The 17,065-nt window shown below is 40.3% G+C and overlaps 1 protein-coding gene across 1 annotated transcript; it reads right to left on the bottom strand.

Annotated features, from left to right (window-relative positions):
• Positions 1 to 234: 234 nt before the first annotated feature.
• Positions 235 to 11,415, bottom strand: brd8a (bromodomain containing 8a). The gene is made up of 20 exons (XM_014993509.2): positions 10,985 to 11,415; positions 10,482 to 10,578; positions 9,485 to 9,554; positions 9,330 to 9,379; positions 9,129 to 9,251; positions 8,973 to 9,053; positions 8,832 to 8,896; positions 8,060 to 8,202; positions 7,710 to 7,901; positions 6,428 to 6,518; positions 6,189 to 6,338; positions 5,905 to 6,065; positions 4,805 to 5,213; positions 4,427 to 4,479; positions 4,080 to 4,345; positions 3,855 to 3,947; positions 2,593 to 2,661; positions 2,224 to 2,506; positions 1,153 to 1,197; positions 235 to 1,052 (listed from the first exon to the last, which is right to left on the bottom strand). Exons 1-20 carry the CDS (start codon positions 11,025 to 11,027, stop codon positions 993 to 995), a joined length of 2,544 nt encoding a protein of 847 aa, XP_014848995.2. The 5' UTR covers positions 11,028 to 11,415; the 3' UTR covers positions 235 to 992.
• Positions 11,416 to 17,065: the final 5,650 nt, after the last annotated feature.

The raw sequence follows: 17,065 nt of genomic DNA, 5'->3' as shown, positions 1-17,065 counted from the left end.
AGTCCCTCAGTCGATCATCTTTCATACATTTTCAATACATTTGTCCATCATTCATCAATTTAACTATTTCTCTGTTCATCCAGCAAAGCAGTTTATTGTCCATTTGGTTGAAATGAGAATTAATATATCCAACCCTATTCATCCATCCTTCCATCTTTGCCATTCATGCATCAAGCCATTAATCTATTTGTTCATCCATTCATCCATCCATCTGCAACTAGACCTGGACTCGTCTTTGGTGTAAGGACAATTTTATTGTGTTGTAACGTTTTCTGGTCCACAAAACAAAAATACTAATGTCACATCTTCTCAGTACACTGAACATAAATCCAAGCAAATCTCATAAGAGTTACTGTTTCACAGGAAATTTCACAAAGGCAAAAATCATTCCTACACAATCAAAACAAGCATATTCATTAAAAAAAGAAAGATTTTAAGAGGCTAAAAATGAAATGTTACACAAAATGCCTTTGTTTGAGATGCAAAAATGTGCCCTTCTGCTCTGCAACTTTAGTGTGCAGATCTTTAATCAGAATATTTAACCTTTGGCTTTATATATTACAAAAACACGCACGCGCACACACATACAGTTCATGAATTAAAAACACTAAACTGGTTTAATTTCAACACAACTGCAGGCAAGGAGTAACTCATATCCATATGTATGGACCACACCTATTAAATCATTGTGAAGAAGTGAATTTTAAAGGTTTTAATGTTCCCAGGCGGTTGAATGTAAGAAGCAGGTTAAGTCTAAGCGATCTGCAGTAACATCTATGAAAAGGTTTGACCTGGTCTGACACAGAATACCCCACAGTGATCTGGGATTATACAGAATATAATCCATGACTGAATGGTTGATTTAGAGCGGAGCCTTCCCAAGCTACACTCTGTCCACTCATCCTGGACAGCAAGTCAAAGACGGTCGATCTACACTCATTCATGTCCTTTTGCTTGACAAACCCAACAGACAAGATTTTCCTTTGCGGATTTCACTTCTTCATCTTGAGGTCGGCCTCTATGGCACTACGGCGCCCTCTGGTGCCACCGTCCTGTGATCAAAAATCCACACAGCAGCAGTTTTGGAAACCTTGAATCTGGACTTAAAAGTGTTAAAGGAAATGTTTCTGAAGGTAATTGATGTTTACTTACAAAAAGAGAAAGGAGAAAGGCCGGCGAGGACATGGAGACGGTGTCCTGTAACATGAAAACAATGCAGAGGACTTACTTCAGACAAGCTTCCTAAAAAATGTACTGAAGCATGTTTCTGTATAAACTATAAAGAAACATTTGGGTCGTTTTTTTTTTTTTGTTCCAGATATTTCTGAAACAAGAAGTCAACTAGTTTGACTCGGGAACTACATTCAACAAACAGTGTTCCACATGTTTATTTATATTCTTTGTCATCAGTTTAAATGCATGCTGTAAAAAATACATAACTACCTCTCAAAAAAAAAAAAAATGCTAAGTCATTAGAAATATGCTTCAGATAGGTAAGTAGTCCTGAAATGTAATGTTTAGGAACTTCCTTTTTTCTGCTTTCCTTTCTTCGTACCGCTAAAAAACATCATAGCAAAAATGTACATTTGTGCTATTTGTACAGAATACCAGGTCAAATGCCGCAGGATCTGCAGGTTAGTACTGTAGATGAACAAAACTAACAAACACACAGAGGAAGTTCTGGCGCCCTTAATATCGCTCCATGATATGAGAGGAAAAACAAATAATCTCATGGATCTATCGTCAATGGCTGAGCAGTGGAGTGACGTAAATTATAGTAAAAAAATATCTTTATAATGAAATGCAGAAATTGCAAAGTGCCTGGCGTTGTATTGTAATAGCAGTGAGATAAAAAGTAGTTTTAATAGAAGTTAATGGAGCATTTAATTGTCCACTTTTGGCAACATGGAGTATGTGGGACTGTGTGAAAAATACTGAAGCAATCAGATTAATCAATCTGGATGCTAATCACCGACACGTTCAGGAACCTAATCAGCTACAAAGCTCTGATAAAGCTAATAAATATTCAAAGTTTTGAACTTTGAATATGTTTGGGAGTTTGAAGTAGATGTAAAAGTGTGTGAGAAATTTAAAACCCTTTTTAATTTAAATCTTTGGTGAAGACTGAAGGTTTTGTATCTTCTTCCTTTAGATCCGCCTGACGTCACTCTCTGGTCTCATCTTCTCCGCTTCCTGCCTTCTGTCTTAGTTCTAGTGAAGCACCTTGTCAGTGGAGTCCTGCCTGCGCGTGCTGTCGCGGCCCCTCAGGCTCTTGGCGCTGATCCCGGATTCGGACGTCTCCATGATGAGCTGTGTGGCCAGGAACTGTTGGATCTGCTCCAGGACGTCGCGCTGCATCTCCAGAGCCATGTGGTACACGTCGTGGTCCAGCCCGTTGTACATGACCGCGTTCTGAAACATCAGCATGATGTCCCTCTGAAACTCGGCGGTGGTCCGTATTAAGCCGGTCTCAATGTTTTTTTTGATGGTGGCCAGGTCCATGGGTCTGCAGAAGAAACCACCAGAGAGACGAGTCTCAGTGATGGGATTTCTTTAATTAATTAGCATTTTGCAGGTGGATTTGGTGCTGACCTGTGAACAATGCTGTGGTATCCTGGAGCGATTTCATCTGTTACTGGCTGAAGAAAGACGTTTGCATACCTGCAACAAAATAAATGGGGCTGTTCTATGAAGGCTTCAGAGGTGTGTCAGAGAACATCAGTGAATAAACAACTTCATGAAGACCAAGAAACACAGCAGGGATGTCGGAGATGAAGTTGGAGGGAGTCTGGGTTGGGTTGAAAAGCTGTGGGCATCTCACAGATCAATTCTCAAACTACCAAGACATTTTAGTCCACCCAAACAAGAAAATAAAGCAGTTTTCCAAAGTTTCCCTTTATGTTAAAGCGGCAAGAAGTAAACCAGAGTTACCAGAGAACCATGAGTTTGTCACAAGCTGTGGTAAATGTAGTAGAAGGTACTCCAGTCAGATGAGGCTAACATGTACATTTTTAGCCAACATGCAAAACCCTGTGTGTGCAAGACTAAAACTGTACCTCACCCTGAAATCCCTGATAACACTATCCAACACTATCCAAGTCTAGCTAAACATAGTGGATGCAGCGTCATGTTGTGGATATTTTATTCTTCACCAGGAATAATGAAGCAGATCAGAATAGGTGGTAAGAAAAGTGGAGATGCTAGAGGTTACAAAACATTTAAGACCGGGGCCTCTTAGCGAGACAACGACCCAAAACACGAAGCCGGGACTAAAGTTCTTCACATGACCTCCATCCAACCTGACTGAGATTTAGCAACCCTAAAAGATTTGAAAGGTGTGACTTCAGTGAAATGTGGTTCTAAAATAATGATTAGGGACTCTAAGAAATATAAATTTAATCCCCGATTATTCGTACCCCTGCCAAGTTGGGGGTTTAATCTTAGAATTTGTCCAACATTTGTCGTCTGACCTAAAGTAACATGGTGTAATGTTTTGGAATGGCCCAGCCAGAATCCCGACTATCAGGATTTGATGATTGAGAAGGGTACAAATAATTTTTTAAAAGCTATTTTCTGTTAATATGTATATAAAAACAGAATCTGTTGTTGGAAAATCGATACTCTTTTGCATCATTCTTTTAATAGACACGCATATCATTACCTATTGGACACAAACCTCTTTGCTGAATGAACATCTTAAATGTAAATCTGCTGGGGGTATGAATAATTTTGGCCTTAACTGGGTGTTGGTCTACTATGTTAAAGTCCGATGGAAAATACTGATGCAACGAAGTACAAAAACTTTATTTTGATACGAATGCCTGTGCAAGGCACCGTACGTCTCGTCTCCTGACCTGTGATTGGCTGCTGCTCGCCACACCAGCATAATGGCTTTCTTCCAGATCTTGTGAGCCTGCAGAGCTTCCAGGTCCTCGCTGCACACCGAGCTGCACAGCGCAGGTAGAAAAGAAGGAGAAACGCAGATGTCAGCAGGAAGTGGAAACTGCAACACCTCTCCGCCGCCACACGCTGATGATGACAGTCATTCCTTCGCGAGTCCCTCGACGTGTTCCACTCACAACTGTGACGACGCGGGGCTGCTGGGGATGGAGTCGGCTGTGGTGTGGAGCTGGAGGGACGAAGACGCCGTGTGGAGGCTGTACCCGTCCTCGCTCTCGCTGGCCGCAGGTTCCAGCTCCATTTCGCCGTCGGGTTCCGATGAGAACTCCTCCGCCCCGTCGCCCTCTTCTTCCTCGCACAGCTCTGGTCCCGTGGCCTCGCTGTCCGCTTTCGACCCCGAAACGTTCTCTCCTTCCTCTGCTCCGAGTCCGTCCTCTGCCTTCGCCTCCTCGGACAGAAACGGAGACGCGTGTGGAGATAAAACTGCGTTTGAATAGAAGAATGCCAGGCATCGTGTTTGCCTTACCTGGGAGTCCCAGTCTGCTTCTTGTTTGTCTTCTAATACTGAGTCTGCTAAAACTGCAAAGATGAATAACAGGAAGGTTTGTTTATTAAAAAAAAAAAAGTTGAGGTATTAATATTGAGCTGTGAAAGTGTTTTATCCTCACAGATTTCTTCTGTTTTCGCTTTGCTGTTCAACTGAAATGTAACAAAAGGCCTTATTCCCTTAATAAATGAAACAATCAGCTTTTTGTATTTACTCAGATTATTTTTATCCAATATTAAAATTTATTTGATGATCTGAAACATTTAACTGTGACCAAAAAAAGCAAAAAAATAGAAGAAATCTGTAAGGTGGAAAACACTTTTTCACACCACTGTATTTATGTCTGTGTCTGCATACCCCCAAAGGCTTTTTCCAGTTTTTGTGGTGGTTGCTTTTCACCTTCACAATCTGTGCTACCATCTATTGAAATGTGTTTGCTTGAGCCTTCCTCTCCCTCTGCCTCTCTCGCTCCTCGGCACTGTGAAGGTGTGGCGCTGTGCTCCAAAGTCTTTGAGCCGCACGAGGAAGAGGGAGGAAGGCTCTCCAGTTCCAGGGGAAACGCTGACAGATTTTTATCTTGGCTGCTGTACAGAGAAGAGAGCGACACTTCTGCGCTGCCCTCCAGGATCCGGTGAGTGGGGTGCGGCTCTTGGGGCTGTAAAGGCCCGGCGTCCCAGGCCGCAGTCAGAGTGTGGTCGTTCTCCTCGCAGAGGGACAGGGCGGCCTCCACGGCGGCAGCATCCAGCGCCTCCGCGGCCTCATCCGCCTGCAAAGCGGGGAAACTTCAGTCAAACCGGAAATCAGAGAAAGCACAGAGAGGTAAGCTATTTCGCTACATGTTGAGACATTCGGGCTGCGAAAGAGAGCTAGACTTTCAGCGGAAAACAGGAAGGCTGATTGGAGAACAGCAAAACTCCTTCGTTCTATTGTTTTGTTTTTTAGCTTTTATGCTGTTAAAATGCTGAATTAGGAAGAGCACACTTTCCACAGAATTAAAAATGAAATACTGTTTGAAAACATTTCCTGCACACAAACATAAAACAGATGTACAAGCATTCATTTGATCATTTAGCTTCATTTCCTCTATTCAAATTCACATTTTGTAATATTGGACATATATTTTTAGAGCTGTAGTGTGGCCAGAGAATAGGTGTATTTTTTTTTATTAATATTATTTTTAATATTTACATATTTCATTTTATTTTGTCACATAGATTTTAATTGTGTAATGGAATCTGGTAAAAAGCTTAATTTCCTTTAAAGTGGATGCACCTGAACTTCGTCCAGTTTCAATAAACTAACCTAACAAACGAGGGGAAATATGAATCAGGAAGAAAATATCAGCAGATCACAAAATCATCCACGGAATTCTGATTGGTGCATCTGTAATGAAAACACTCACATTATAAATGTCATTCTATCTACACCGGAGCTTTGGTTTGAATAACTTCTCCAACCTTGTCTTCAATGATGGCGATAATGTCCCCCACTGTCTTCAGGTCCAGCTCGTCTCCCATGTAGGACGCGGTCACATCTTCCTCGCTGAGCTCTGCCACTTTACTCTCTGCAGAGTCAGCTTGGCAGTTCGGATGGACAGCTGGCGCCATTACATCGACCGCTGCAGATAAAGCAAGCCGTAATTTAACTTAATTTAAGCAAAACCATAATTTAAAAAAATACATATATATATATAATTTTTAACTACCAACAGAAGTTAGTAGTTAAAAGCACAGGGCCTAACCTGTACTTTCTGAGACGGCCGGGTCGACAGGAGCAGAATGAGGTGCGGGGACGGGACCGCAGGAGGCGGAGTCTGCGCCGACCATGAAACCTAACGGAGAGGAAAACTGGGCCGGACCCGCCTCCAGAAGACGGGACAGCATCGGTGCACCTGCCGCGGCGCGAGTTTATAAACACACAAACGGACTGAAGCAAACAGCAAGAAGGAAATATCACATATCAATCGTGTGGAGAGCGTACCTGTTGCTTGAGAAATAGGCTGACATGGTGAATGTAGCTGTGAGTCATGTGATCCCGATACGTTACTAGGCGACCCGTCACTCTCTCCAATCTGGGAAGAACAACAGCAAAAAGAAAAGAAATCCCATGGTATATATATATTATTAATTAGTTCCACAATCCTTCAGAACTGACTACTGCATGTGAAGGAAAGTAATCCCTGATCATGATGCTGCCACCACCTTGTTTCACTGTATAACAAATTAAACTGTAGCGATAGCTAAAGGATGTAACTGATTCTGATGTAATTTGATGAAAGCTCTTCCAGGACACCAACTAACTGATTAATTTTTTTACCCTGACCCAGTTTAGGAACAAATGACACAAGTCATATTTACTGTGATAAAACTTTCTAAGTGAATTATTAAACTCTTATTTATTACATAATAAACTTTCATGTTAAGAGGGGTGTGTAAGACCTTTTACATTCAGAGTGCGTTCCCTTTTATGCTTTAGGAAGTGATTATTTATGCATCAGAGCATCAGATATCACATCAAAATCAGAGGGACCTAAAAAGCTGCATGGCGAGGAAACTTAGCAGGAAAACATTTACGTTTCCTGATGGATTTTTGTAAAGTCCATTCATTTGTTTGTACTGATTTTGCATTCTTTTTTGGGTTATATTTGAACCAGGAGTGGGGGAAAGCAGATACTGGCTGTAAAATCAATGAGGTGGGATTTATTGTGTTTCATAAATAGAAGTTGCTGCTATTTATAAGCTTGTGCTCTTCCCTGATTTGAATAAATTGGGTTCCATCTGTTTGAGCATGTTTTTTTTTTTGTTGATAGATTGCTGCCAATTACAAAATGGAGTTTGTACTCAGAGTTTTAAAATAACTGAACCTGCAGTTTATTCAGTACATTTGCACTGTTTGGTGGTCATTAGCAGTAAAAGGCAATAGTTTGGCCAGCTGATGTCTTTATTTTTGTTTTGCTCTCTTCTTCACCACTGAGGAATATTAGCTCTCTGATTTTACATTTTTTTATCATCACTTGGTTGTAAGAAAAACTCCAGACTTTGTAATTTTGCTAATCAACAAAATGAGTATTCGTCTGTGTAGGTACACTGATACAAACTGAATTGTACATAATCTTTATCGTTACTCTTCTAGTAATAAATATTAAACAATATCAGGGTAAACCCAACTCGCTTACATGCAGCGCAGTTCAAAATATTGATGTAAACTTTGGGAGACCTTTTTCTTCAACTTGTTCAGTTTTAGTGGAAGTCCAGCTGCTTACCAGTCTGGAATTTGATGCCAAGATGCTGCCTTTCTTTAGTAACTCTGACAGGAGTGGAGATGGCGGTGGGGTGGCTTTCTGGCTCAGGAGCTTTTTTTGAGTGGGGTCATCCAGAATCGTCCCATGGCTGATGTCATCGTTAGCAGGTCCAGGGGTTTGGGAAAATGTTACTGATGCTGCTGTTCCTGAAGACTAGAAACGCAGAGAACAAGTCAAAAAGAAAAATCTGCTCACTTATGCGCTGGTTTTCAACAGTTTTTCAATGTGTCATTTTCTTTTTTTCCTACACTGATCAAACACGTATTGAAAGAATAATACAATTTTTATGCACTGAACCTTCGGAGACTTACATTTTTTGCCGGTGGACCATCCAGCGTCACGCTCTCCACTTGGTCACCTGGTGGGACGTCCTGTCTTGGGGAGCTGCAAGCTGAGGGCGAATGCATGGTGACGCTGGGTATCCGTTTAGACAGGCTCTTCGCTGCCTGTCTGGCTGAAAGAGGAAGAAGCAGTTTTCTAATCATGCAAGCTTTTTCCTGCCTCAAATAGGGAAATATAACAATGATGCGCCAGCTTTTAGCTGTGCAAACAGATCAATAGTTGGTGGTCCATCAATGAATTAGTAGAAAACTCTAATTCCAGGCATTTGATTTAAAAAAAAAAAAACTGACACTCATGTACTTTATAGATTCATTGCACATAGACTGGTATATTTTACGCATTTATTTCTGTTAAATTTAATGACTAATTAAAAAAAAACCTATTTCTCAAAAAGGTCACGATTAAATAAAGTCCAATTAAGAAAATGGATTTTTATTATATAAATGTCAGGCTGCTGGAAAGTCTGTGCTCTGAAAAGCAGTCTGCATTGTTGGATCTCTGAGGCGTTTAGGTCAGTGGTTTTTTTGGCTGATCCAGCACAGTGACAGTGTGATCATTAAAGCCGGTGTTTGGTACTTTTGGCAATGTTTGTAAAACTGTCCAACGGTCCTGGGACACATGAAATAAATTGTACTGACTTGTGACTGGCATTCATTTTTACTTCAATAAGCTCTAAGATGAATAGATCCAAATGAATTAATATAATATTGAGTGGAAATAACAGCAGTAAGAAGCATTTACCCTGATAAGCAGCGTCTGTGTTTTTTCTTTTTAACTCTGCATCCTCCTCCTCCTGCTTTCTCTTCCTGGCAGACACAAAATATGAATATTTTTACACGCCGCATTTTATTAAGACGTCTATACAGATTTCGCTCGTCTTACAGCTGAATGTCTTCCCATAACTCCTCCAACTTGGAATCCAGATGTCCAGCCTGAATCAGCTCGGCCTCTCTCTTCAGCTTCCTGTCAAACCAGCAGCACATTAACTCACTATAACCCTCGACCTGCTGCTGATTTTTATGGAGTTTAAAAGATAACCTGTGAGTTTCCTGCGTGTCTTTGATCAGCTTCTTCAGCTCCTCGATCCTCTCGCCCGTCAGCCGGCGTACGATCACGTCCTCCACCGTCTCCACCACTTCACCCTTCTCACCGCGCTTCCGCCTACGAGTGACACAAACGTCGGTTTATGGCGCCATGATTTGCCAACATGTATCAGAAACAGAGCTCTTGTTTGCTCACTTTGGGGCCTCTGTTGTTTCCAGGAGCTCAGAATACTTGGAGGCACAGTGCTGTGAGGATGCAACAAAGAAAGGGGATCGGTTTTGTGACTCAACAAGATACGATGAGTCACAGCTGCAGCATGAATTCATGCAACAAGAAAGAACTCAGGATACCTTCTGAGAGAACCAGTCCGGGGGTCGGCCAGGTTCTGCAAACGGCTTGATGGCTCGACTGACAGACACCCTGCTGACACGGAGAGATGCATGAGTCGTTTTGGAAAATCTCTTTAAATTTTAAAGGCAGAATTTACTGAGCAGCATGCATAACAATCATTAACAAAAAAGCAGAAACGCAGAATTCTGGCGAGGAGTTTATTTGCACTCCTCATTTGCATGAAGTTCGTAAAATTTTGGGGTTTCAATTATTAATTTGAACTGTTTTATTTTTCTAGGGTGAAATAATAATAAAGTTGAACTTTTGTGAATCATAAAAACAAAATTTATGAGCACAAATTTGAGTTCTCTCTAATATACAGAAAGAATGGTCAGAACTATTCTGTTTTTAGTTTGTTTTATGAGTTTGGTTGATTCCTGTAAAGTTAGAAAAATGCTATACAAATAAAATATATTAGTATTATTATTGTTATTAGATGATTATTGCATCTAATTATTGCAAATATGATATCCAGCTGCTGTTCTCCAGCAAAATGAACAAATTTGGAGCTCATACTTCTACGTTGTTCTGCAATGTAAAGCACTGTCGACCTGGGCGAACCAGGAGGCAAATACAACCTGTCATTGGTTGTAAGCTAACAAAATGTGGAAAAGTTCAAGGGGTACGAAAACCCTGCGCCCCAAGAAAAATGTAAAAAATTTAAGACATTTGAGTAGTGCATTTTGGCAGATGGAGCTAAATGCTCTGTAAAAACAAACAAACATATATTTGCATAATATATGGATGTTTGAACCTTCCCCTACAAAGAATGCATTTTTAAAAGCCAAGTATCAATATAAAAAAAAATGTAGATGAGTGGATGCAACATTTCGATTAGGCTGTAGCTATTACACATTTATAGCAAGTGTGTTACACATTAAATGTGCGCATCATGCAGTAACATTTCATGAAGAGTTGAATGGTTTTGCACTGACTGAATGGAAGAGAATGCATTACCAGTTCTGATCTCCGCTCTTCATGACAGATGTGGCCAAACACAGCTTCTCCCTCACTGACCATGGCTCCGTTGGTCCAATCACAAGCAGCTTGTGCTCTACACGAGGGGAGGATGTGGATGAGCCATGGCACACACACACACACACTACGCACCGATAATGTTTAATAAATAAAACCTTTACGCTCTACTGTTCGTGTCGCTCAGAAAAGGCCTGGAATCGGCTCTACTGATCATGTTAAGACCGTGGCTTGTTTTCGTGCAGTTTTATGAACGAAATTCCAGCAGTAGCTGTAAATCAGACCCCCCTCCCCCCGGAAAATCAAAATGTCGTTTGTGCACATTAATAAAAACTCAATAAACAGCAGTGTATTAGACGGAGCTGTCAACTCGTGATGACATGCATTAATCCTTGCAGCAAGCTCCCCTGCAGGGCTGCCATGAAGGGAAGTTAGTGCTGCTGATTCCAACAGTAACGTTGGCTGTGTGCGCCACTGTTACTCACTTCCAACCCCGTTTGCCATCTTCCTGTCATCCCGACCTTCCATACATCTTGTTGGAGGAAACCCCGGCGATAAAACACGGCTAACGGCGACCGAAAACGACACAGCCCTACAGACAAACTGTGGACGTTAACATCAGTCTGTGTTGCGTTCAGGCTGATTTTTTTCCCACCCCTCTCTCTTAGCTAGCACGCTGAATCACCGTCCCATTCTTGCGGTTCTTCTGTGCTGTAACTTGGAGACTCCAACTAGCTAGCTCGAAAGCTGCGTTCAGCTGACTGAGTTAGGAGAGGCGGAAAGGGTTTAGTTTCGCCAGAACCTTTGCAGAAACTCAGCTACCGAGCTGCATTCAGCCCCCCTCTGATTTTTTAGCTCACTACTCACAAGGTTATTTGTCATTCTAGCTAGCAGTGAACTGTCCCTTCACGCCCACCTCACTTATGATGATGGTACAACCCCCAAAGGCTAAACGATTTATAGAAGTTAACTTGATTTGGTTTTATGCAGATATATGGTTTTTATCACAGAGCATGTAGCTCCATCTACCGTAACGTTAAACTCAAAGATCTTAAAAGTGTTTTATTTTTTGTTCCAATCTCCAGTGTCAAACAAAAGTGCTCATACCCCTTGAACGTTTCTACATCTTGTTAGGCTACAACCAGTGTCGGGTTTAGATATTTGTCCTATGGGCAGTTGCCCAGGGCGGTACTGGAATGGAGCATGCACAGAAAGACCAGATGAAGTATCACCACCTCCCGTGATCTGTTTAGAAATTGTTCCAAATATAAATCTCATGCAGACTTCCCCCAATTACTGTTTTTCCTCCAAATACAAATATGTAGACTGTAGTTACAAAAAACTCACTGCACACCCCTCACAATCGTCTGATGACGTTCTGCATCACAGTAGGTTATGGATGCTCCACCATGCCAGACAAGAAAAGGCTTTAGAGAGAAGCAACGGCACAGAAGAACATTGGTTGTCACTGATGGACATTTACAGTGGGGAAAATAAGTATTTAGTCAGTCACCAATTGTGCAAGTTCTCCCACTTAAAAAGATGAGAGAGGCCTGTAATTGACATCATAGGTAGACCTCAACTATGAGAGACAAAATGTGAAAAAAAATTTGAGAAAATCATTTTGTCTGACTTTTAAAGAATTTATTTGCAAATAATGGTGGAAAATAAGTATTTGGCCACCTACAAACAAGCAAGATTTCTGGCTGTCACAGACCTGTAACTTCTTTTTTAAGAGGCTCCTCTTTCCCCCACTCATTACCTGTATTAATGGCACCTGTTTGAAGTCGTTAACAGTATAAAAAACACCTGTCCACAACCTCAAACAGTCACACTCCAAACTCCACTATGGTGAAGACGAAAGAGCTGTCGGAGGACACCAGAAACCGAATTGTAGACCTGCACCAGGCTGGGAAGACTGAATCTGCAATAGGCAAGCAGCTTGGTGTGAAGAAATCTACTGTGGGAGCAATAATCAGAAAATGGAAGACCTACAAGACCACTACTAATCTCCCTCGATCTGGGGCTCCACGCAAGATCTCAGCCCGTGGGGTCAAAATGATCACAAGAACGGTGAGAAAAAATCCCAGAACCACAAGGGGGGATCTAGTGAATGACCTGCAGAAAGCTGGGACCAATGTTACAAAGGCTACCATCAGCAACACACTACGACGCCAGGGACTCAGATCTTGCAGTGCCAGACGTGTCCCCCTGCTTAAGCCAGTCCATATCCAGGCACGTCTGAAGTTTGCTAGAGAGCATTTGGATGTTCCAGAAGAGTATTGGGAGAATGTCATATGGTCAGATGAAACCAAAGTAGAACTATTTGGTAAAAACACAACTCGTCGTGTTTGGAGGAAAGTGAATGCGGAGTTGCATCCAAAGAATACCATACCAACTGTGAAGCATGGGGGTGGCAACTTCATGCTTTGGGGCTGTTTCTCTGCAAAGGGACCAGGACGACTGGTCCGTGTACATGAAAGAATGAATGGGGCCATGTATTGTGAGATTTTGGGTGAAAACCTCTTTCCATCAGCAAAGGCAATGAAGATGAAACGTGGCTGGGTCTTTCAGCATGACAATGATCCCAAGCACACTGCCAGGGCAACAAAGGAGTGGCTTCGTAAGAAACATTTCAAAGTCCTGGAGTGGCCTAGCCAGTCTCCCGATCTCAACCCCATCGAAAACCTTTGGAGGGAGTTGAAAGTCCGTGTTGCCCGCCGACAGCCCCAAAACATCACTGCTCTAGAGGAGATCTGCATGGAGGAATGGGCCAACATACCAGCAACAGTGTGTGCCAACCTTGTGAAGACTTACAGAAAACGTTTGACCTCTGTCATTGCCAACAAAGGATATACAACAAAGTATTGAGATGAACTTTTGTTATTGACCAAATACTTATTTTCCACCATTATTTGCAAATAAATTCTTTAAAAGTCAGACAAAATGATTTTCTCAAATTCTTTTTCACATTTTGTCCCTCACAGTTGAGGTCTACCTATGATGTCAATTACAGGCCTCTCTCATCTTTTTAAGTGGGAGAACTTGCACAATTGGTGACTGACTAAATACTTATTTTCCCCACTGTACATCTTCAAGAACAAACATGGACCTTTGGAGGGGCAGCAACCCATATTAATAAAGAATCTGATATCTAAACGGATCATGCTGCATGTGTCATTGCAAAGCAAATTTAATCTGTTTCCCACGACAGGTATAATGTTGCTGTTGAGGGGTTTCTGCTGCTGATGGTGCTGAAGGGCTGTGTTGATGTTAGACTGTAGTTTTTAAACAGAGCATAGGAGAGAACATCACTGGTTATGACATATGTTATGAAATAAGCAAATTTGCTGCTATTTTACTAAATAAACCCTAATAATATGACAGCTTAACCTCCATAACAACTTTGCTGCAGACTGCTCAAAAACCCTCAGAGGGATTAACTCAACATAATTTTTTGATGTTAGCACCTCAGAGATCTAGAAGACAGAGATATGAAGGTAAAGAAAACTCAGTAGCTGCTATTAGGCCCCTCCAGACCTTCAGGGGCCCCTTTAAGTGTTTGAATTGTAACACAGACCAATTCTATCATTCATTTATTGAGAATGACAATCTATTAAATTTTGTTTAAGGTGTTCAGCAGAAATATAATAAACTAATAAATTGTACATTTAGAATTTAATTAGGAAGTTTACTTTGTAAAAGTGCAAAGAGTCATCTTGATAGTTTGATTGTCATGTTACCATGGCTACAATATGGTGCTGTCTGTAATCTTTGTGTTTGAGATGGGCTTGGTCACAGATACATTACAGTAAATAATAGCCAATAATCAGTGACGGATTTTAAGCTTGGCTAGTTAACCTGGGCCCCCTCTCACAGACTTCACTAAATCTTTATTTAAACACTGTTCGTGATGTTGATATATTAGTCGGAAAGAAAGTAGGGGAAAAAGGAGGGGGGGGGTTAATTAGATTTTTCCCAAGGCCCCATATTTTTTAAAATTGTATTTATTTTACTTTACTTTTACAAATTACACTTGACAATTAAGATAGGAAAGCAAAACCTACCGGTGTGATCCACCGTCACATGCGATTTAAGGTTCTCCCATCCTGGCTTTCTTCTGTTTGACCTGTTTGCCCTCAAGGAGGCGCTATAGATGCATCACAAAAAGTTCAAACGCACCCAAGAACAGTTTTATGCCAAATGCCAAAATCACTCTGAACTCACACATGCATTGATTGTACAGTCTAAATCCCCCTAAACCCCAGACTTACCTCTATTTATCCCCCAACTGCGCAATATTTAATGGAACTGAAAATTCTGTGCAATATCATTATTGTTAGTCATCAATGCTTACTTCGTGTGATCATAACATGAGATTCTGTTATTTATCCTAAATTTTAGAGCAATCAGTGCTAAATAAATGCAGTGACATAAGAAGGAAAATTAGAGTATAGCTCAAGAGTCTATACCATATAGTATTTTAATTGACAAAGACCAATATTTGAGGTACTATTGCAAGACTTTTACATGATTTAATGTTGTTTAAAAGACATGTCTTTAAACCATGGAATATGTTCTGATTGCTGAGCAAAACATGTAATAGGCAGGTATAATTCATGCCCATGTTGTTTAATACAAGGGAAACCAGCTACAGCTAGTACAAAGTCAGATCAACAATTTGCGGCGAATCTCTGGTTACAACAACCAAAATAACACAGACTGTTATGTATTCTTGTATTTGAAACTTGCAATAGGAGTTTAACAAATAGAAATGGGGGAGTGTTCTAACTGTCTGCTTGTGAAAGAAAAAAAAAAAAACGAGGCATAGATGTGTCATATACTTAGCAGCAGAGGCCACAAGCTAGAAAAGCTGATTTTGGGTTTTATAATAAATCATCTGGAAGAACTGGAAAAACTTGTACGGAGCATTTCAGTCAGGATTGCTTAGGCTAAACCTGGTTCAATCTGGGACATAAAAAAAAAAACGTTTAATAAGAATAAATAGCAAAGTTGTTACTGTGGTTGGAGATTTGTGGTAAACAAAATAAAATAGTAAAAATTTTATAGTTGCCCCCCCCATCCCCCCACTCCACCTCCCCCAAAAAAGTAATTAGTGATAAACATGTTGGCAGTTCTGTTCTGTAAAGGTTTATTTGATCACTTTTAAACAATCGAGATAAGTTGTTAAATATAATAAATAGCACTTTTAAAACCTTTCATAAACTATATGGCAACATCATATTTGAGCTGAGAGTTATGCAGAGGAGAGAAAAACAATATAGAAAAATTTATCAGCACTATCATTACCACAACTCAGTCTTTAACCAACAGTCAATGTTCAGATCCATTTGACTCTATTTTTAATATCAAGCTCATTATAAATGTATTCATATAATTTATTTTTCCATGACGTCGTTTTTGACGTCGTTTAACTTACATCTGGAGTCCTATTTGGGGAACTTTATCGCCATCTAGTGGTAGGAAAAAGCATAATATAGACACCTTGAAAAACGGGATCAGCTGGATCAGTCAAAATGTTTTCTGTCCAAAAATGAGCAAATAGAAAAAGAAAGACTGATTAAACTACATTGTCAGATATACTCAGCACATAAAGTTGAACCCCTCACAACTGAAGTGCTTTGAAATCTATCAGAAGTCGATTGTTTGCCATAGTGATCAATATATTCTTGTGTTTCTTGTGATGTCATAGACTCAAATTCATGCAAAGCAGAATTAGGAGTTTTTTTTTCCTTCGGTGAGCTTTTTGTAAACATTGCATCTTGTTAAGTCCCACAATGTAAATCCATACTCCAATCCATACTTTAAAACAAAATACAACACTGTATTATATTATTACATATTATTCATGAAGTCTTTGTGATATTAAGTGCAAGTTATTATGATGTAGGGAATCTGTATCATCAGTGACAGATCTATATAATTATTAATTAGCTATACATATATAAAAAAAACAGTTTCATCAAAATGGACCATGCTTTGCTATTGGCTCTATTTTTTAGAATTTAGAGATTATTTTTGTTGTTTATTGAAAATAACTTTCTTTCCACTGAATCTTAGCTTTTCAAGTTCTGCTTCTCCCACATTACTAAGAAATCTTTTAATGATTTTAAGGCTGCAGCTGCGCAGCATCAATCACACGTGAACAGTATGAGACAAGACGTATCTTGACTGGCATCACGGAGACGTTAATACATATTTACAGTGACATGATGTTATTAAATAAGATTCTAACCATATAGAAATGAATAATACCACACAACTAGCGTATTTAGGATTTTGGTTCTTGGTAACTGTAGCTGTTTTTACTCATAAGGTCTCCATATCCCTCATGAAGGGAAGCCAATTACTACGGGGAAACAAATGTTAATGAGGCACTTGACATTTAACTCCATAATACTGTCACTTTGCCCCCTGCTGCTCCTTGAAATAACAGCCAGGGAAGACTGGCAGCCTTTGAGGGAATGTAGTTACAGCCAGAAACGCCACTTTCTATTGAAGCCAGATATTTACTCTTTATAAAGAGACACATTATAGTTTTTTTT

The sequence above is a fragment of the Poecilia mexicana genome, unplaced genomic scaffold, assembly GCF_051168715.1.
Source record: "Poecilia mexicana isolate PSO_F unplaced genomic scaffold, ASM5116871v1 scaffold_14, whole genome shotgun sequence".
NCBI classification, from domain to species: Eukaryota; Metazoa; Chordata; class Actinopteri; order Cyprinodontiformes; family Poeciliidae; genus Poecilia; species Poecilia mexicana.
This window is presented reverse-complemented; position numbering and strand designations above follow the sequence as displayed.

Coding starts and splice junctions, on each gene's coding strand:
- brd8a (XM_014993509.2), bottom strand. CDS start 11,027: ATGGAAGGTCGGGATGACAGGAAGATGGCAAACGGGGTTGGAA. Junction 6,339..6,427: donor GCCTATTTCTCAAGCAACAG/GTACGCTCTCCA, acceptor GCGCCGCGGCAG/GTGCACCGATGCTGTCCCGT. Junction 4,480..4,804: donor ACTGGAAAAAGCCTTTGGGG/GTATGCAGACAC, acceptor TCATCTTTGCAG/TTTTAGCAGACTCAGTATTA.